This window comes from Rhinatrema bivittatum, chromosome 3, assembly GCF_901001135.1.
Source record: "Rhinatrema bivittatum chromosome 3, aRhiBiv1.1, whole genome shotgun sequence".
In the NCBI taxonomy this organism is placed as follows: Eukaryota; Metazoa; Chordata; class Amphibia; order Gymnophiona; family Rhinatrematidae; genus Rhinatrema; species Rhinatrema bivittatum.
Window position 1 is genome coordinate 17,949,943 of NC_042617.1, and position 21,360 is coordinate 17,971,302.

At 46.8% G+C, this 21,360-nt stretch overlaps 1 protein-coding gene across 2 annotated transcripts in view; it reads right to left on the reverse strand.

Annotated features, from left to right (window-relative positions):
* The window catches only part of KIF6 (kinesin family member 6), an 811,696-nt gene that overhangs the window by 439,763 nt on the left and 350,573 nt on the right, over positions 1-21,360 (reverse strand). For both annotated transcript variants that reach the window (XM_029592929.1, XM_029592928.1), the window contains exon 10: positions 9,065-9,168. In XM_029592929.1, the coding sequence (XP_029448789.1) occupies positions 9,065-9,168 (104 nt within the window). The remainder of the gene's footprint in view (positions 1-9,064; positions 9,169-21,360) is intronic.

The following is a 21,360-nucleotide window of genomic DNA, read 5'->3' on the forward strand; positions in this document are numbered from 1 at the left end:
AGGTCAATACCAGGTATCCAACAAAGGAAAGATGGGACGGATAGGCAAGGCAGAAAGACAAGAAGCACAGGCACACAGAAGAATTGAAGACAGACCACAAAGCTGATGAGATGAAAACCACAAGACCGGAGGATGAACTGAAGACCAAACAAAATCCAGGAACAAAAGACAAGGAACTAAAGACACAAAGAAGACTGGGTCTGAAGACACAGAGAAGACCAGGAACTGAAAACACGAAGAAGACCAGGGACTGAAGACACAGAGAAGACCAGGAATCTGGGAACTTCGAGGCAACTCACTCTATAAGGCTGTAGGAAGAACTGTTGCTGTGGCATTGGCAGGGTGTCTGCAGAGACCTTTTATATTCCTGAAGAGTGATGCCATCAAGAGGTACCCTCCAGGCTCTTCCCGCTGCTGGCCCTTTAAAATTGAGGTCAGGAGTACACACATCCTAGAAAGAGCGGATGCAGGTGGCATTAGCGGTGTCCTGCCATGGGAGTTGGCAGCAGCATCCTACCGCATTGTGTCGGAGAGAGTAGCAGCCTGGCAGCATTGGCACCAGCCACAAGAGGGGCAACCAGAGGCGTTAGTGTGGCGATTCGCAGGTTTACCCCACAGACTGCCAGATGCAACATCGCTGCTGAGCAGCAAGAAGTATAGAAAACTATAGAAAACTGTATTGTCTTTTACTCTAACTGCTAAACCTGAAAAGGCTGACAAATAAAAGTGTGGTTCTGTGGAAAACCCTGTGGTCTTTTCTGAGCTATTTGGATTACATAGGTATAGTAGGTAGTAGAAGTAATTGTCTGTAGCACCGCCCGTCCCAACAGATGTGAGGGAGGGGGAAGGAAACGCACTATATCAGCAAGTTACTGAACACACTTATATTGCTTGCAGGAAGGGACAAGCACAAGAGATCTCTGAAGGAGTGGTTGGGATTGTAAAGCCGAGCAGTTATGTGGATGGACAGATTAGATAGACTGTATGGTTTTTTTCTAGCATCATATTTCTATGTTTCTAAATACATGATTACTCCCACTTCAGGAAGCAAGTAAAAGCCTGGCTTTACCACCAGGCCTTTAATACCACACCTAAAACTTCCTCCACCCTGGAAGTAGTGGAAACATACTCTCCTACATACCTCAGAATAAAACTGACTGCTATAAACTGCCTGGCACCATCATGAGTGCCTTGAAGCGTTGCTACATTGCTTTTTTTTTTTTTACTGAGATCTTTATTTGTATGATGCCACCCTAATATATTGTGAACTTTTAATTCAAAAAGGCAAGCAAGATATTCAAATAAATAAGTAAATAAGACAAACCAAGTCTGCTGAAGGTCCCTAAAAATTAATAATAATATCCTAAACTGGCTGCATTGAATGACTGGCAGCCAAAGTAAGTCTTTTATGATTGGTCAAATCTTTTCAGATAGTTTTGTATCAGTTAATTTTACCATAGAAAGTACAAGTTTTTAACTTGTACTTTCTATGGTAAAATTTCTTTTACCGGCCTATCTTTCTTCCAGCTTGTTGCAAGCTTCCAAGTTCTCTCCCCTTGTTGATTGTAATTTTTGATTTATTCCTACTTATTGTTATCTTTCGTTTACGTGGATTTGTTACTCTTGTTGTTTTTCCCTTTTGTTAATCTGTAAACCGATCAGATATGGTAATTTACTATGAAGGTCGGTATAAAAAACTGTTAAATAAATAAATAAAATAAATAATATCCCAGCAGCAATATTCTGTATTAACTGTAACTTTTTAACAGGTATTCTCCTAGGACAGCAGGATGTTAGTCCTCACATATGGGTGAATACCTAGCTACAGGCTGCTCCTGTATGCATAAGGGACACCAGCACTTAACTAGGTGCAAATGGACACAACAAACTAGTGCTGGTGGCAACAGAGGGAGTCAGTCTGAACCCGAACAAGGGGCATAAGATTGGAAGAGTTGGGTTTAGTTACTGAAAAGGTTCTGCAGGACCGACTGACCAAAATGGCTGTCGCGTCACCCTTCTCTGTCCAAGCAGTAGTGAGAAGCAAAGGTGTGGAGGGAACTCCATGTCGCAGCTCTGCAATTTTCATTCACGGGGACCGCACGCAAATGGGTCACCAAAACTCCCATGGCCCGAATGGAGTGAGCTTTGACATGGTCTCCCAGCTGCAGACCTGCCTGCGCATAGCAGAAAGAGATGCAGTCTGCAAGCCAGTTGGACAAGTTCTGTTTGGATACAGCAACTCCCAATCTATTTTTGTTGAAAGAAATGAAGAGTTGCATAGATTGTCTGTGGCCTGCTGTTCATTCCAAGTAAAAGTCTAGGGCCCTTTTGTAATCTAGGCTGTGCAGAGTTTGCTCACCCCAGTGCAAATGAGGCTTAGGAAAGAAGGTTGGTAAGACGATGGACTGATTAATGTGGAAGTCAGTCACAACCTTCAGTAGGAACTTCGGGTGTGTGTGAAGAACCAACTGATTGTGGAAGAACTTCATGTAGGGTGGATAAGACACCAGCGCCTGAAGTTCACTTTCTCTATGCACCGAGGTGACCGCTACCAAGAAAATGACTTACCAGATCATGTACTTCAGGTCACAAGAGCGCAAAGGCTCAAAGGGAGTCTTCATCAGGTGGGCCAAGGCCACGTTGAGATCCCAAGAAACCGCAGGGAACCTGAGGGGAGTTTTCAGCTGGAGTAGACTCCGAATGAAATGATCCACAACAGGCTGTGCCAAGATGGGCGATCTGTCCACCTCTTGGTGGTAGGCTGCAATTGCACTGAGATAGTTTTCAAGCCAGAGTCTGAGAGGTGCAGAAGGTAATCTAACAGCTTGGAAGTGGAACACGAGAACGGATTCAACCCTTGGCTGTCACACCACACCAAAATTTTCCACTTCAGGCCATAAGACTTCCAAATGGAAGGCTTTCTGGATCCTAATAGGACCCAAGACACTCACTCCAAGAGATTCAGGGGCTGCAAAGGTCACCCTTTCAACATCCAAGCCATGAGGGACACGGCCTGGAGGTTGGAATGGGTGCAGCCTCCCCTGATCTTGCATCAGGAGATCCAGGGACATTCCCAGACAGATCGGTTCCTGCAGGGAAAGATCCTGCAGGAGTGGGAACTAGATCTGCCGGGGCCAATAAAGCACAATGAGAATCATAGTCCCCTGGACTTGCTGGAGATTCAGGAGCATCAGGAGTTTCAGGAGCTGGAAGGAACAACTTAGGTCATCCACCAACGCATTCACCTGTCCCGGCAGGTACCTGGCTCAGAGAAGGATGTTCTGGGACAGAGTCCATGACCAGATCTAGACTACCTCCTGACAAAGCAGGAATGATCCTGTTCCTCCCTGCTTGTTGAGGTACCACATGGCTAACTGATTATCGGTCTGGACGAGCACAACATTGCTGGCCAGTAGATCCCGAAATGTCCAAAGAGCATACCAGATCATCCGTAGCTCCAGGTATCCCTCTTTCTGAGCTGACCAGTGACCCTGGGTACGAAGATTTCCCACATGTGCCCCCCAACCCAGGTCGGAGACATCTGTGGTGAGTACAACTTGAGAGGGGGAAGCCTGGGACGGGACCCCCAACTCTAGGTTGGGAAAAGACATCCATCATGACAGGGAGTCCTGAAGCAGTGGAGTGATTCGAATGTGCACCCGAAGATCCTGAGTGGCCTGGTGCCACTGAAACCATAGGGTCCACTGCACGCTGTGCATGTGAAGGTGAGAAAAGGGAGTGACATGGACAGTCGTGGTCATGTGTCCTAGCAAATATAACATGCTGTGAAAAGAGATCCTGCGACTCTGCAAGATCGCTCCTGCAAAAGATGCCAAGCTGATTGCTGATCCTTGGGCAAAAATGCCCGAGCCTGAGTCATGTCAAACCTAGCACCTATAAAGTTCAGGTGCAAGGACAGGAGCAGCTGGGACTTAGGGTAATTGATTAGAAAGCCCGTCTCCAAGATCTGAATGGTGGCTTGCAAGGACTGCAGCACTCTCTGCCTGGAGGAGCCCTTGAAGAGCCAGTCGTCCAGGTAGGGAAAAAGCTGCACTTGCTGCCTCCTCAGATACACAGCAACTGCTGGAAAGTACTTTGTGAAAATGCGGGGTGCCAAAGCCAGACTGAAGGGCAGCACCCTGTACTGAAAATGGTGTTTTCCCACCACAAACCGGAGGTACCTCCAGTGGGCATGGGCAATCCCTATGTGAGAATAGATATCTCATAGATGAAGGGAGCAAAGCCAGTCTCCCCGGCGCAGGAGAGGAATAAGGGCACCTAGTGAGACCATCTTGAACTTCTCCTATGTGAGGAATTTGTTCAAGGCCCTTAAGTCCAAAATTGGATGAAGGTCTCCTGTCCTGGGATAAGGAAATTCCTGGAGTAGAAGCCATCTCCCTGCTGACCGGGAGGAATAGGTTCGACCGCGTGTTCATTGTGAGGATCTGATCCACTGAGGTCCCCCAAGAGGGGCACGGGGGAGAGTCCGGGAGAACCTCTTGGAAATTTAACCTATACCCCTGGCAGATGATGGAGAGGACCCACCAATCCGAGGTGACAGCTGTCCAACGGTCTGCAAAGGACGTGAGCTGACTTCTAACTGGAAGGTCCGCCACTGGCTGCAATGGTAACTGCCTAGGACTCCCTCACAGCCAATCAAAAACCTGTAGCAGAAGTCTGCTGTGGGGATGACTGAGTTCTGAGGGCACGCTCTTGCCTAGGATGAGACCTTGGTCCGGCCCGTTAAGACCATGCCCTACTTCCAGGAGGGTAGTACTTCCTCAGCCAGTAAAAAGGACATCAGGGTCCCTGCCTCAAGGATTTCTTGCCCGAGGACTGTGGGTCTGAGGTGCTAGCCATGAGGTGCTGCAGGGTCTCATGGTGATCTTTGAGTTGTGATACTGCCTCCTTGATCTTGTCACCGAAGAGATTCTCTCTAGTACAAGGCAGGTCAGCAATACGGTCTTACACTTTGGGTCGGAAATCGGAGGCCCGAAGCCAAGCCATACGACGAGCCCCAATGTCCGCCACAGCAACCCTTGCTACTGTCTCAAAGACATCACATGCAGACCTAACTTTATATTTGTTGCATTCCAATCCCTGCTACACAACCTTCAGGAAATCTTCCTGGAGCTGTTGAGGGAGGTGGTCTACCAATTCCTGAACATGCTTCCAGAGGTTTCTGGAATATTGGCTCATATATAATTGGTAGCAGGCAATGCGGGCCACCAACATAGATCCCTGGAAGACCTTGCTGCCCAGGGCATGTAGGGCCTTGTGCTCACGGCCTAGCAGAGCCAAGGCATGGATGAGAGACCTCTTCGCTTTCTTAAGGGCTGACTCCACCACCACAGACTGGTGGGGGAGATGACGCTGCTCAAATCCGGTGGTTGGTTGTACTAGGTACACTGCATCAATCTTCCTGTTTACTGGGGGGACTGAGATCGGATGTTCCCAGAGCTGGACAATCAAGTCCTTGAAGATATCATGGACTGGGACTGCAACAAGCTCCTTAGAAGTGTCCACAAACTGTAGGATCTCCAGCATCTTGTTCCTGGAGTCTTCCTCAGTCAGGAGCTGGAAAGGGACAGATGCCACCAATGCTTGTACAAAGCCTCTGAATGTCAGGTCCTCTGGAGGGAAGCAGTATCTCTCCTCTGGAGGAGAGGGATCAGAAAGTAGTACCACAGAATCCACTGAGGAAGAGACGGAAGGCTCATCTTCCCACAGGTCATAAGGGACATCGGCCTCGCTCCCTGGCGATATCAGCAGGGGAGCATGAAGAATGGGCCTGGGCCGAAGCACTGGGGGCACTGACAGCCCCACAGGTACTGAAGGCACCACGGGCCCCGGGGGCACTGATGGCATCGAAGGACCTGGTAACTCAAGGCTTGGTGGCCACAGAACCGGTCGAGGGGGACTTACCACCGGAGCTGGAGACCCTTCCTCATCAGAGGAATCTGCAATGGGGATGGTCTCCAATCGAGGCCTCACTGGTGCTCCACGTGGCAGTAAGGGCTCCCGAGGCATCAGCACAGGTTGCATCGGCAGTGCACCGAGGAGCAGATCCAAGTGTGCCAGCAACAGCACCAGCATGGATGGTGCAGGCTCCAGTGGTGGCAGAAGCCCCGAGGAGGCTGGCGGCTCAATGCCCCACTAGATCTGACATCCCACCAACAACCGCACTCTGTGCTCCAACTCCCCTTCAAATGCTGTCAATGACAGTATGGCTTGAGGAAGAGGAAGCTGGTCCCCATTGAAGCCACAAGGGGAACCGGTGCCCGGCACTAATATCAGTGGGGACCACCTCATCGGAACGGGGCCACTTTAGTGGTGTCGCAGATGATGCTGGTGCCTTACCGAGTTTGGAGCTATGAGAGGAAGGTGATTGATGACGTGGTTCCTCGATTTTGTCCGATGCTCGGCTCGGTCTTTCCCTGGTGCCAAGGATAATGGCAAAGATTCAGACCTTGAGAGGGAAGAGCTAGGCAGGGGCTGATCCCGAGCACCTTCTTCCAACTGGGAAATTGGCAGAGGAAAGGACAAGATGGGGCCAGTACCTCCAGGGTCCTCTTTACTGTGAGGCATCAACACTTCCAACACTGATTTCGAGGGTTTGGACTTCCTGGCCCAAAAAGATTGTCCATCTTGTCCAGGCATGCTTGGCAACCCTTGGTGTCATCTGAGCACAAAAAGGGCAGCTGCGTACATCGTGTGAGGTCCCCAGGCACAGAATGCAGATCTTGTGGGGGTCTGTGATGGACATGGTCTGGGGCACGGGGGGGCAGCGGCAGAAACCAGAGGGTGCCATGGAAAAAAACAACCGCCAAGCAGTCATTTGCCAATGGGAGGTGGCACCATTGGTAGCTGACCACAAAGAATGTAGTGCCTACCACAGCACCTCTAACTAGGGCTGGGAAAGGATCAAGGGACCCGGCGTGGGAAAAAGAATGGAGAGATGAACTCGAAAATACAGTTTTCTGAAGAAAAAAGTGTGAGCTCCACATCTGCAAGGTGATAGCGCTGCAGAAAAGACAAGACTGAAGAGGGACCCCGCTCGGACAGTGGCATGCTCAGTCTGCCAAGACAAAGTCCTAGAAACTTCGACAAAAGGTTTCCGTGCCAGGCTCCATCTGATGATGTCACCCACCATCCTGCTTGTCCTAGGAGAAAGAGTTTACGATAATTTTGCTTTGAGTTAATTAAAGCATGCGATCATAGCAAAGGCCAAGTTTTAACCAAAAAAAAAGTAAATGTTGCAGCTGCTGCAATTGATAGAAAGCTGTCTTTGCTACTGCAGCAATGTGTGTGACCATGGATAAAAACGAACTTAAAATAGATAATGCCCAAGCTGCATGCCTGGGTTGTACCAAAGGATGCCACCTGGTTTCATTTCATAAGAACAGGCTAATCCAGTCCGAGTTTTACCAAACTGTATGCAGGGAACTGTAGTTTTGATTGTTCAAGGTAAATCCATGGAACAATCAGGACTATAAGACCCTGCATGTGATAGGGTAAAATCAGGCCTGGATTAGCCTGTTCCATATGACATGGAGTCAGGTGATAACCCTAGTTGTAGTAGGAATAGCAACTTCTTGAGTGTAAAGTCAAATTTACAATTATGAAGGCAAAGCTTGTCTTCCATAAATCAAGAAGGATGGTTGGATGTATCACCGTTTATTATAGCTTGCCTTCCTACAAAACCTTCAGCTGTTACTGAAGGATCATTTCAAAATGTGTGGACACTGTGGGATTCCTTTCAAGCCTGGTTAAGAATATGGTCCCAAATCATTAGATGAATCTCTAAATGTGACAAGGCATTCAGAATCCCTAAAGAAGACCTCTGTCAGGAAAGAATTTTATACAGCATTGGCTTTGCCCAGAAATGTGTTCTACAGACCAATGCTTGAGCTGTCGGCCTAGGAGCAGTGCTGTCACAAGAAGTAGAAGGCAAGGAACATCCCATGCGCCTCCTAAGCCAAGAGCTTTTTGCTAGAGAAAAGCATTATTCAGTAACTGAAAAGGAACATTTGGCAGTCATGCAGGTGGTGATAGCCTTAAAACATTTTCAGGGATGTCCATTTAAGCTAGTTAGGGATCGTGCCCTATTATGGCTCCATATTGTGAAAGGCACAAACATGCGTATGTGATGCTCCAGATGTTTGATTTTGATTATATAACATTGACTTTCTCTCCAGAGAAGGGGGAGCTAGGCTTCAGCCAAATGTCTTTTTGACGTGTGGTAGAAGAGAGAAAGTGTGTGATAGAGTGAGGTGCCATTATACAGAGTTGGTACTCCTCAGCTTGAGAGACAAACTGATACCCACAGCTGACGAGGCACCCCAGAAAATCTCCCAGCGGAGAGAATGAGAGACGCGTATGGATCACTTTAAGAGGACACAGGACCCTGGGAGCTGGAGTCCAAAGAAAAGGGAGGGCCAGGGCACCAAATCCAACCCCTCTAGAGGTTCACTTCTAAATTTGGGCCTGAGGTTACCTTGTGATAATATTTCTATGTAATGTTTTTTCCTTGAATTTTTCTGTTCACAGGTTGACATTTCTTGCTACAAAGTCTGGTGGTTGTAGTCTTGAAAATTCTATAAATTAAAAAGTTAAAAAAAAAAAAAACAAAACCGAACTGCAGCATTTTGATTAAAACCTAAAATGTTGGCCTCAGAGTACACTCCTGCTGCATTCTGAAAGCAAGGATTTGCTTTGGCGTAGGAAGAGAAACCTAGCACCTGTACTAAGCAAAAATACATTTCTGGAATGTTTTCCCGCTCTCATAGGTTGTGGTAGGGTTGTGCCTTTCGTTTTCAAATTATTATTCTACAACTCTTTTTCTTCAGCTGGCCCCGGCAGGCCATTCCCATCCTCCACCTTCTCCGTTCCCTGACTTCCTCAGTGCTCCCACGCCACCAGGCCACTGTGAGCCGGCACGGAGATGTGCTTTAGGGGAATTTACGGCTCTGCGGCGCGTCTGTACCATTCTGCCCAAGACGAGACCTGAATACCTCTCTCGCTGCACAAAAAAGAAAAAGGGAACTAAAGCCTGGGAAATTACTTCAATAGCTCTTCCTGGTTGAGCTCTTCTGTTCTCGGCTCCCCGGTGACTATGGCCAGCTCATCCTTCAGGGCCTGGATCTCCTTCTTCAAACGCACAATCATCTGCAAACGGAAAAGCAGCAAGAGAGGAGTCACCCACTGATTGATGTTCAGGCACAAAGAAAACAAATGGGAAAATCGCCAAGAAACTGTGAGCATCCAGACTCTAAAAAAAAAAAAGGCAGAGAAACAGCAAATAATAAAGAAGCGAAAAACAGGCAAACGTCACTTCACTGCAGGAGCAGCTTTGGACAGTGCTCAGAATGGGCCAGAAAGGTACAGATAAGCCTCCAGCAGTCCAGGAGGCAGCAGAAAGAGGAGGAGGATCCCAGAGATGGAGCTAGAATTATTATTTTGGGGTGGGGTAGAGTCCTGTCTCTCTCTCCTCTATCTCACTGCTGGGCCAGAGTGAGTGAGCACAAGCTCTGGGTTCCTCAGGCTGTCTCTTCTCCACCCCTTCCCCAACATCTCCTGCATCCTCTAAACGGGAAACCCATGAGGGGCAGGAGAAGCGGCAGCAATGAAGATCGGGAGCTTGTCCTCACATGCTCTGGCCTCGCTGCCGCACGGGGCACCCAACTCCCCCCATCATGCAGGCAGACAGAAAAAGAGGCCGGGTCGAGGGCATGACGACACTGGGTAAAGAGTGGGGGAGGGGGAAGAGAAGGGAAGGCTGGGTAGGAGCCACTGCCGATGCAGGGAGTGCTGTGCCAGAACAGTCACCATTGAAAGGAGAGAAGAAGGGTACCAATTTCAGTTTCTGCACAGCTGGTGAGCCTAGAACTGGCCTTATGTGCCAGACACAAATGCAACTACTGAACTTAAGCCAGACCTATGTCTCCCTGCCCCACTGCAAACTGATATCACAAATTGACATATCTCAAGCTGAGGAGCCTGTGCTTTCTGGCACCATGGTACCTGATCCTTCTTTCCTCAACTCATTAAGCACTGTACCGCCTCCTGTCTCCATGCAAGTGGAGAGAGAGGCAGGCAAAGTAGATGAAAGTTGGAGGGTGGAGTAGAGGAGAGAAATAAACAAAGATAGTAGGAGCTGAGAGGAAGTGATAATGGAGTGAGAGGGAACAGGAAGGAAAAGATACTGTAAATGAATGTAGGAGGAGAGACAAATGGTGGCAGAGCGGAATGATAGATGGAGGGGCAGGCGAAAGGGTGGATGCTGAGAAGATGATGGTGGAGATGATGGTTGAGTGTTTAGAATAAAGTTGAGGTGTGGTAAATAGAGGGGCAGGGTGAGCAGAAGAAGCAGATGAATGAACAAGTGATAATAAAAGAAATGGAGGAGAGGTGGAAAGATGACATAACAAGAGGGAGGAAAGGAAGAGAAAATATAGAGAGAAAGATGGAGAAATAGCGAAATATACAAGAAAGTAAGGGTCCAAGAGAATCAGAAAATGGAGTCAGGAGCATATGACCACGATTAAAGCAGATGAGAGCCAAGAATAGTACAAAAGGCAGCAATATTTTCAGTCTGGATAGGGGATTCTGTGACTTTTGAAAGTTTGTAATTCATACATTGTGTGTACAATGGTTAGAATAAGTAGAAGGCTGGAGACTGGGAGGAAGGAGATCAGAGCAGTGGTGTGTTGCTGGAAAACGTTTCAGAACTATTTCCCATTTCAGGCACTGACCATAAACCAAGCACAGTGTCTGGAGGGTAAACCAAGGCCTGCTATTATAAAAGATCTCAGGTTTCCAACATGGTGGAAAAACTTGCTGCTCCGCTTTCGTGGTTATGGGGGAAGCTCCTCTCATCTTTCCGGCAAAGGTTAAAAAAGAAGCAGCAAGCTCTTTCCTGCTGCTGCCATGAAAGAGTGCTGGGAAAAATCTGGCCTTTTTTTCACAACATGCAAAAGCATACAATACAATTTCAAAAATCCAAGGAATTCTGTGTGTTCCCAGTGGGATATCTTCATTGGCCTACTGTTTAATTTGTGATCTTCAGAACAGGGGTAATGAGAATTAATCTCTCTCTCTAGAGCTCTACTCAGAAATTATTTTGCAATTTTCTGTGGAATGAAATATGCAATAAGGGCATTAACAGACGAGACAGCGCACAGTGAGTAGTCCTGTGTACTACTGAGCGGGTTCAGGCTCCAACTTGGAGTAGTTGTGCTGTTTGAATCAGATTAGTCTTGACAGGTTGATCCAGCAGTTTTCACTATATTCTGAGACTTCTGTTAGAAACAAGCAGAAACCCTGCGCACTTGCAGTGTAACACAAAGGAGATGCATTTCATAGTCTTCTTGGGGGGTTTGTTTTATTACTACAATAAGTTCAAACTAAATAATATATAGTATAGGTGGGAAGGAATGGAAGGGGCTAGTCTTATGATGCCAGCAAAGTGCAAGCTCAACCAGTACAGTTTAGAGTATGGGTGCAGTCCTAGGCTGAGAGGGAGGGGAGGGGAGGGGATAGCCTTGTGATACCAGCAGAATGAAAGCTCAACCAGTACAGTTTAGAGTATAGGTGCAGTCCTAGGCTGAGAGGGAGGGGCTAGTATTGGGATACCAACAGAGTGAAAGGTCTATCAGTACAGTATATAGTATGGGTGGAGTCCTGGGCTGAGGGAGAGGGGAGGGCATAGCCTTGTGATACCAGCAGAGCGAAAGCTCAACCAGTACAGTATATAGTATATAGTATACAGTATATAGTATATACCCCTCCAGCTGATCCTTGTCTCAACCTCCATCCCCTCCAGAGGACCTCCACTCTCAACCTCTACCCCTCCAGCTGATCTCTTCTCTCAACCTCCATCCCTTTCAGAGGACCTCCACTCTCAACCTCTACCCCTCCAGCTGATCTCTTCTCTCAACCTCCATCCCTTTCAGAGGACCTCCACTCTCAACCTCTATCCCTCCAGCTAATCCTACAGCTCCTCCCACTTTCCCAGACCCATCCCCTCTCTCACCCCTCCAGCCCTTTCCCATCTTCCTAGCTAACTCATTCTCATCTCTATGCCATTTTTATAACCCCCAGGATGAGAGAGGATCAACTTTCTTCTCACCCGATTCTCAACCCCCCTCACTCACCTCCCAGCCTTACCTCCAATCCTTTTTTCACACCTCCCTAGTTGATCCCCTCTCACCCTACATCCCCCAATTTGATATTCTGTCAAACCTCCCCCACCCTCCACAGCCAATTCCTCTCCAGGTGATCCAACCCTCAAACCCTTCCTGCATCTGATCCCTTCTTTCAAACAGTCCCTTCTCCAAACATTCCCTTCGTCAGGGTCAGCAATATTTTCCTTTTGACCCAGGGCCAAAGATGGATGAAAACTGTTGGGAAGGGAGGGTGGGCTGCTAACAGGGGCAACATTTTTTTCTTGGGTAGGTTCAGTAGTGGGTAAGGAGACAGGAGAAGCGGCAATCTCCACTGGCCTGTGCACATTCAATGCATCCTTTCTTCATGGCTTCCCAAACCCAATTGTGATCTGCAAATGGCAGCAGTATTAGTAGTGAAAGTCAGCACAGGATCTGTGAGCCAATGGAAGCTCACAGGCTCTGTGGCAGCCTGGCTCCCTTCTTGTTTAGGGCTTCTTGTTATCACAAAAACTCATGCAAAGGCTTGTGAGTATGTGCTGGTTCACAGGCTCTACAGTGACTTCCACTACTAATGCTGCCACTGATACCTGATAGGGATGTGCAGGAGAAAAACATCTGTTTTCATTTTAGATTTGCTTTCGGGAGATTTTTTTTCCCACAAATTTTGGTTCGTGGATTCTTTGATTTGTTTTCAATGGTGAGAAAAAAATGAATCAAACAATTTAAAAAAAACAAAAAACAAAACAATGACCAGAAAACGAGGCCTCCTGGGGCCTCTTGCCCACCCAAAAAAATGCTGAAGCATAGGCCAAGGGTGCAGTAGGACACCTTAGGCGAGGCCCCGGCTTCAGGCCTAGGCTGAGGCACTGACGTCAAACTCTGGCATAGTCCGCGGCCCAAAGCAGGGGCTGTGGCCTGGGCCCAAGTGTGATACTGGTGTCTCAGAGGAGGCACGGGCCAAGACCTAGGCCTGAATCATTAGTTTAAAACAAAACAAAGTAAGATTCATTTCATTGGGGGAGGGGGGGCCTTGAATTTGTCACATTTTGCAGTTTTGTTTTAAACCAATGCACATCCCTAGTACCTGAAAGAAATATGCTGCCCTTTGAGGCACTTGTGACCCCAGATGAACATTTTGTGACCCCATTTGGGGTCCCAACCCACAGTTTGGGAAGCCCCGCCCTAGACCGTGCTGCCAAAGAAGATGAGAAGCTGCCATTGGCTGTTGCAGCAGGGCTGTCGAGGTCCCCTAGGCACCATTGGCTGAAGAGGAGGTGGAGTTGGCAGATAAGATGCTTATGCACCTGGAACCTGATCCTGATGCTTACGCAAACGCACACCGACCCCTACTTATCATCCTTCACCCCCCACCTACATACACACTATCCCACCCCCACTCACATATCCAAGCCCACCCACCCAGATACCCCCCCAGCATCCCACCACCCACATAGACTCTCCCACACACAAATGCAACCCATACACGCCCCACCCTCCTATACAGATCCCTACACCCGTACACCCACAGCCCCGCTCCCAGACACGGACACGCAACCTGCGCTCTGTTATTACATACACAGCATAACATGCACATGCAGATCATGGAGTCATAAAGCTTGTTCTTTTAAGTTATTGGGCAACACTGGACCAGGGGATTTTTTTGGTAGGCAGAAGAAAGAATGAAAGATTATGTGCAGTATAATGATCATTAGTCAGCAGAAAGAAGAATATTAATGGGCTAAAATGCTGCACGTCTGCCAGGAAAAGAACACAAAAGGCAGCCACACCTTGCTGGGCTTATATTTGTTGTCTCTCTTATGACAGCAACACTCAAATTAAATTGTAATTAAGAATTATTTTACATAAACTGTCAGTCCTAACTAAGTTATTGTCACCTCCTTCTCTGTTAGCACAGTCAACAAAGACTCACCCAGTCCAGACTAGGAAGGAACCTGCTTGTTTAGGAGGAGCTGAGCACGGACAGCTGAAAGCACGTCTGCCCGCACAGGGCTCGCACACAGGGACTATAGTGAAAGGTAAAGCACGATCAGGCCGATACAGTAAAGTTGCGCGGAAAACGGGTGCTCAGTGTTGAGCGCCTGCTTTCCTAATGAGCGCCCAGCCACCTCTCCTGGGCGTGCGATACAATGTTTAAATGAGGTGTCCTGCTGCAAAGGAGGTACTAGGGACAATCGCGCGCCCCTAGCACCTCCTCGGCAGAAGATGCCCAGGAGAGGTGGCTGTCAGCAGGTTAGGAAAAACACACGCTCGATTTTACGATCCGGTCCGTTTTCCTAACCTGTGTACAGCAACGGGTGACAACCACAACCTCAACGTTGGCCAGCACCTGCAAACTGTGCAGCTGCAATTCCTGCTTCTTTCTTGGGGCCTCTGATATCCTGTCACCTGCGCAGTGGAAATACAAGCTGTTGGAATGGCGGGAGCTCTTGTATCTATAGAGCCCATGCGGTTTAAACATCAGCTTCTTGAACCACACAGACCCCATGCAGTGCAAGCGGCGGATGTCTGAACTGTGAGGGACTCCGTAGATACAAGAGCCTCCTAGTTCAAACATCTTGTATTTCCATTGTGTGGACCACAGAAAGGAAGAGGCACCCAAAGCAGGAGGAGGAATTACAGCTGCACTGGCTTACAGGTGCTGGCTGCAGGTTTAGGAGCAGCTCCTTAGGGAGGGATAGAGCAGGAATTCAGAATTTATTTATTTATTTATTTATTTATTTATTGATTGGTTTTTATATACCGCCGCTCATCAGAGATATCACGTCGGTGTACAGAGAACGAAAAAATACGCAATTGCGTTGTACATAAAACAGTATGATAACAACTGGGAACCAATACATTAAAACAGTTAAATGCATTAACAAAAACAGGTTATAAGAATATAAATAGATATATATAGATAATATAATATGGATTAGTTGTAGTAACACAACTTATTATAGTATCAAGGGAAAACTGTAGGGGAGAAAAAGGAATGAAGGGGTATAAATTTAAATAGGGGTAAATGAGAGTGAGAAAAGGGAGGAAAGGATTATATACAAGTGAAGCTGTTAAATACAGCAAATTCTTCGGTTATATGAAATAGCAAGGAAGGTGCTAGGGATGAAAAAGAGATAAAAAGAGTCTGGAGTTGACTGCTGTAGGATGGGGGTAGGAGAGAGGGGTCGGGGAGAGGGGTGGTATCTTCAGTGGGATTTTATGAAATAAAGAGGGGGGGGGGTAAATAAGGCTAAGAAGGAACACGTGAGGGTCACGTGTAGGTTTTAGTGAAGAGCCATGTCTTGAGCTTTTGCTTGAAGGTCTTTGGAGACAGTTCAAGACGTAAATCAGTAGGCATGGAATTCCATAGCATAGGGCCAGCTAGGGATATGGCACGAGCTTTGGTGGATGCGTATTTGAATAGTTTTGGTGAGGGGGTTTGTAGGGTGGCTATGTATGGGTTTCTTGTAGGCCTGTTGGAGTTATTGAATTGAAAAGAATTGGAAGGCCAATTCATTTCTGGGTTGTGGAGAGATTTGTGGATAAGTGATAATATCTTGTATTGTATACGATAGTGGATGGGGAGCCAGTGTAATTCCTTAAGTATGGGAGTGATGTGTTCCTTTGTGGGCGTGTTAGAGAGAATACGAGCTGCAGTATTTTGCAGGATTTGTAATGGGTGTATGGAATTTTTAGGCAGGCCCAATAGCAGAGCATTACAATAATCAATTTTAGAAAATACCATAGCTTGTAACACAGTACGAAAATCGGAGAGGTGTAATAATGGTTTAAGTTTTTTGAGTGTATGAATCTTGAAAAAACACTCCTTGAGGGTAGCATTAATAAATTTTTTGAGGGACATTTGATCATCTAATAAAACTCCTAGATCTCGGACTTGTTGGGAGAATTGTGTGTGTGGTGGGATAATGTGTGATGTGGGTGTAGCGTGTAGGGGGGTAGGAAGTGAGATAACCATGAGACCTATGCCTTTCCTCTCTCACACCCCTCCATGGTACCCCCATTTGTTTTCACCTCCCCATCACTTAGATGGGGAGGGGGTAAGAGCAGGGAAACAACTGGACTCTGGGGAGCAGGGCCTAGGTGGGAGGGACTTGTGGGGTGGGGGAAGAGCACGGAAGAGTGGGGACTTAGGGAATGGGTGGAAGTCCAAGAGATCAGGGCCTTGAGGATTAGGGAATGAGCAAGTGAAGAACAGAAACTGGGAGGAAAGCAGGGGAATAATGGGGATGGGCACTGGGAGGGAATCTGGGAGACCAGTGACTTGGGGACTGGGAGGTGTGGTCAATAGAGAACTAGCAGGACAGGAAGTGGCAGAAGAGCAGGAGGAAAGAATGGGACTCGGGAATTGTGGAACTCAAGGACTGGGTGAGTCTAGGAGAGCAGGGATTCTGAAGAGGGGCCTTAGCATGGAGTTTGGGGGAAGTGAGGACTCACAATTAGTAGTTATGAATGGGGGGGGGGGGGAGGTGAGATGGGGCTAAGAGGAGTCAGCTGAATGGTGGCTAGAGACTGATAGGTGGTGTGACTGAAGAGAGGGTGCAAAGCAGTGAAAACAAATGGGGTTACCATGGAGGGGTGTGAGAGAGGAAAGGCACAGGTCTGTGAAGGAGGTGGGAATGCACCTGAAGAGGTGGTGATAGGAGGCTGGGAAGGAGGTAAGCAACAGAAGAACAAGCTGGAGGAATGAGTGACAGCGAAGGAGCTTGTGAGGGGATGAGAGGCAGGGGAAGGAGATTAGCATTGGGGAGGGGATAAGTACAGCAGAGGGAAAACAAGGAGAAGGGAGTGGGTAAAATCAGGGGAAGAGTGAGAGTCGGAAACAGAAATCTTTTTTAGTAGGTGAGAGGTAGAAAGAGGATTAAATGGGGGAGGAGGAGGAGTGAAATTTCTTCATGAATGGACAGAGTGGCAGAGAAGAGGGAAATGGAGAAAAATGATGAAAGGGAAAGATCAAGATCAGGGAGGAAATGGAAAATGGAAAGGAGAACCCAGTAAAGACCATAGGAGATGACCATGAAGAGAGCAGGACCAACCCCATTTAAAAATGAAAATGCCCAGACAACTAAAGTTAGAAAAGGAAAATTGTAAAGAATGGAATGTGCCAGCTTTTGGAATTTGCACTTCTTAGATCTTGAATTTTGCCCAGATCCAGGAGGAAATGCATCAGTTTCTCTCTCTTTGGTGTTGTACTGCATGCAGTCTAGCTTCTTGGGTTTTCTGTCTGCATGCTTCTGTTTCTAACTTTTGCTCCCTTATTCTTTGTCTGGGTTCTGCATGTGTGAGCGAGGCGAGAGTTTCTGCTAGCATGCTGTGTCTGTAGCAGTCTGGCTCGAGTATTGGTGTTCTTGGGCCTGTGGTAATATTTGCATTGCTGCCCTATATATATATATATTTTTTGTGTGTGTGTGTGTGTGTGTGTGTGTGTGTGCATGGTGAGCTGTAAGGGGAAACGTCCTATGTCCACCGTAGAGGAAATTTCTGTGAATGTGGCATGTGTGTTATAGAACCAGGGGTGCAGGATGTTTGAGATTCTCTCTCTTCCTGTATAGATTCCAGACTTCACACCCATATCCATATAGAAAAACTGATTGCATGATGCTATCAAATCATTTTACTGAGTGGTTGAAACTAGCTGGTAAGGGGTTGAATGAACAAATGGTCCTTTGGAATTATTCTTATTATGTCTTTCATAGGCAATTTAAACGTAGGGAACCGTACTGTGGAAGTGGACAGTCGTGATGTGTGCAAATGTCACTTTGGCTTGCCTTGCTTCTATACTCAGCTTGTTCTACTGTCACCTCCCCAAATACTTCTGTCTAGAGACATCACTGCCACTCTGGGATGGAGACAGTTGGACCATGTCCCGGTTTCTGTGAGGGTTTCGTTCTTGGATTCTCAGATAGGTCCTTGCCTGTTTTTTCCACATTGGGGGAGGGGGGGCAGGACTTCCTTGCCTGTGGTCCAATCCATGAGCCAAGCAGGAACCACAAGGGAAGAACAGCCTCTAGAACAGGCCTAGCAGATGGTAGCCCTGGAACTCAATTGAGGAGCAGCCTGCAGTGCAAAAGATTAGAGGCTGAGCCACATGGACCCTGTGGTACTACTCTGTGTAGCCCCAGGCCTCCCTTTTCAAATTGCAGCTACACCGAAAGGGAAGAGAGGGTCAAGACAATTAGTTAGCTGCTTGTATCCTGGTTACTTTTGCATCTTAAGCGTAATTATCAAAATCCAGGAACGGGGGCAGGGGGCGTGGATGGGTGGGAAGGACCTATGGGCCCATGCCCCAGATCTTTTAAGAACCTAACAATGCCCTGATCATTATTTATTTATTTATTTACGGGTTTTATATACAGACATTCATCAGGGATATCACATCGGTTTACAATAAACGAGAAACTGCGCTTAAGATGCGCTTGACAAGTAACATGAAAACAGGTACATATAAAGTTACTAACAGAATAAATGTCTATATACCTAAAAGAAATATGTATAAGACTAAGGATATTGTATATAAAAGGTAACTTATGTACATAGCACTAGATTTATTTACAATAACTTACAAAGTTGCTTATATTGGGAAGGTTCCAATTAGTTAAAGGCAATAAGGAGAAGAACGGTAGAGGGGAGCATAGACGAGAAAGGACTGGTACAATGAGAAGCTTGGAGATAGGGAGGGGCAGGAAGGAAAAGAAATGGGAGATATTGCAGATGTATCAGGTTTGTACACAAATGAGATTTATATATCAGAAAGCAGGATGAACAAAGAATAGAAGTCGTTCTTTATATATGAGAAAAAGCGCTTGCCTATCTGTAAACCTGTGTTCTTCGTTATCTAAAATCCTGTCTATGCAGCCTGAAGCTCATGTGCACTAAATGAGAAACATTGGCGTTTCCCTCTGCAAACGGAAAACTTGGTGTTCAGACAGCTATGAAAAGCTGGTGCCTTAGATGAGAAGATAAAAGAAAGAAAAGGAAATAGGTAACACTTGCTGCGATGACTATGAAGTTTCTTGCCAAGTTACCAAAGAACTGCCAGGTGAAAAACCTGGAACTGAAAGAGATTAAAGATCTGGAAAACAAAAAGCATGCTTATATTAGGAGTAATTCTACTATAGACAAGCCACTTACATATAAACCTAGGAGGCCAGATGTTCAGGCAATGGCATTGCTGCTGTTGGTGGTTGTTTGGATTATTGCAGTGCCTTGAGGGTAGGGGTCTTGTTTGGGGGACAGGGTGATAGGTGGAAACTACGTAAGGGGATCTTGCATGCTCAGCTACCCAGGAAGGTTGACTATGTAAGAAGAAAATAACAAAACCTAATTTGGATGAGGAGTGGCATCCTACAGGCTGTCACACTCTACGCTGCCAGCTGGAATATGTCCTATAGCCACAAGCAGACTGCATCGGCTAGATGGTATTTTCTGCTGTCATCTACTATGTTACTATGTAATCAGAAAAATACATGACTTCAGCATCAAGACGACTTGGTTGAAAAAAAGGTTCAAGAAAACAGTGGCACATAAGGTGTGAAGGAACCTAATACCTACAGACATTAAAAAACAAGCTGTAGTTTGATGAGCTTCTCTGCACCTTCCTTTGGGAGATGACTGCATTCGAATAAGCACTACCTGCTGTGTAAAGACACAGTGCAACAGAAAGTAAAAGCAGAGGCAAACACTGGCTCATTAGCAGGCTAAAATGTGCCAATCTGTTTAGTGTAAAAGTACACTTGCAGGGCTCTTACCTACATAACGCTGGAAGCAGCCGGGATCACCGAGAACAGTGATCCTGGCATATAGAAGAGAGGCCATTCTTAGAAGGAACGGGTGGCTGGATGTCAGACGGGTTGGGGGAGGGGGGTGACAGTGGAGGGAGATAGAGGAGGGACAGTTTAAGGGTTTTTTTGCAGGGGGGGCCTGGGCTGGCAGCGAGAGTCTGCGGAAAGTTTTAAACTTTCCCAGGTTTAAAGGATTGGGCCAACTTGTTGGGAGATTGGAGGGGAAGGGGGTAGATACATTTGGTGGTGAAGGGGTGGCTATGGGGCCGGGAAGCCTGCAACTTAGGTTTTTTCTTTCCTAAGATGCACCCCTTACTTGGATATCTCTGAAGAAATGCAGGTAAATAGCGAGTTATGGGGCCACACAAGGCCAGAAAACGTTAGGTCTAACTGGGCATATTTAATCAATGTCCAGTTAGGGTTAAAGTTATCTGGCTATACGTAGCTGGATAACTTTCAACAAGTTTATTTAGCGGGACATTAACTTTAGTTGGATAACTTGTCCACTAAATGCCCTACTGAATATTGGACTCAAGAAGTTTGAACACTGACAAAAGAGCTAAGGCCCTGAAAGACAATGCATAGACCAATTCCAAAATCCAGACTGGGCAGGAAGTGACACTGTAGGCAGGTACTAGAGGGCAACTGCTTCCCCCATGAATTAGAGCAACAAAGAACAAGCTCGGTATCAAAAGGATGGTCTTCACTATCTTTTGAACCAAAGGGAGGAGGGGGAAATAAAGAGACCTTTCTTGGAGAAATACATCCTTTATCAGGAAACGGTATATATGGAAGGCTAGTCACCAATCTGACACTATTCTCAGCAAGTTTCAGCTTGATACTCTTCTCTAGGCAGTGGGAAATGGAGTTCACGCCAAGTAAAGGGGCTTTACTAAGTGGTGTGGAAAAGATATCAGGCCTTGGACAGATTCCTTCAACATTCCCTAGGTTATATTACGAAGGACTATCAGAAAAGGTTTGTCTTTTTGCAGATAATATCAAAATCTAAAACAGGGTAGACACCAAGGAAGGTGTGGAAAACAAGAGGAGAGCTCTAGTTAAACTGGAGGAATAGTCTTGGGTATGGCAGTAAAGATTTACTGCTAAAAAAATGTAGCGGTAAGCATTTAGGATGCAAAAACACGAGAGGTCACGTGATGTGGTAGCTGGGAAAATGTGTTATTTCCTGGCTCCAGGCCCGCCTCACCAATCGCGTGTAATCTGATCGCGTCAAGACCAGTTTTTTTAGAGCTGGACATCACCAAGGACAGGGCATATGTCCACGGCTCGGGCTCTGAGCATGACAACGCTGTCGACGACAACTCTAAAAGGGGCATGGGATAAATACTGTGGATCAATAAAGTCTAGAGGATTGAATGAAGAGAAGAGGCATG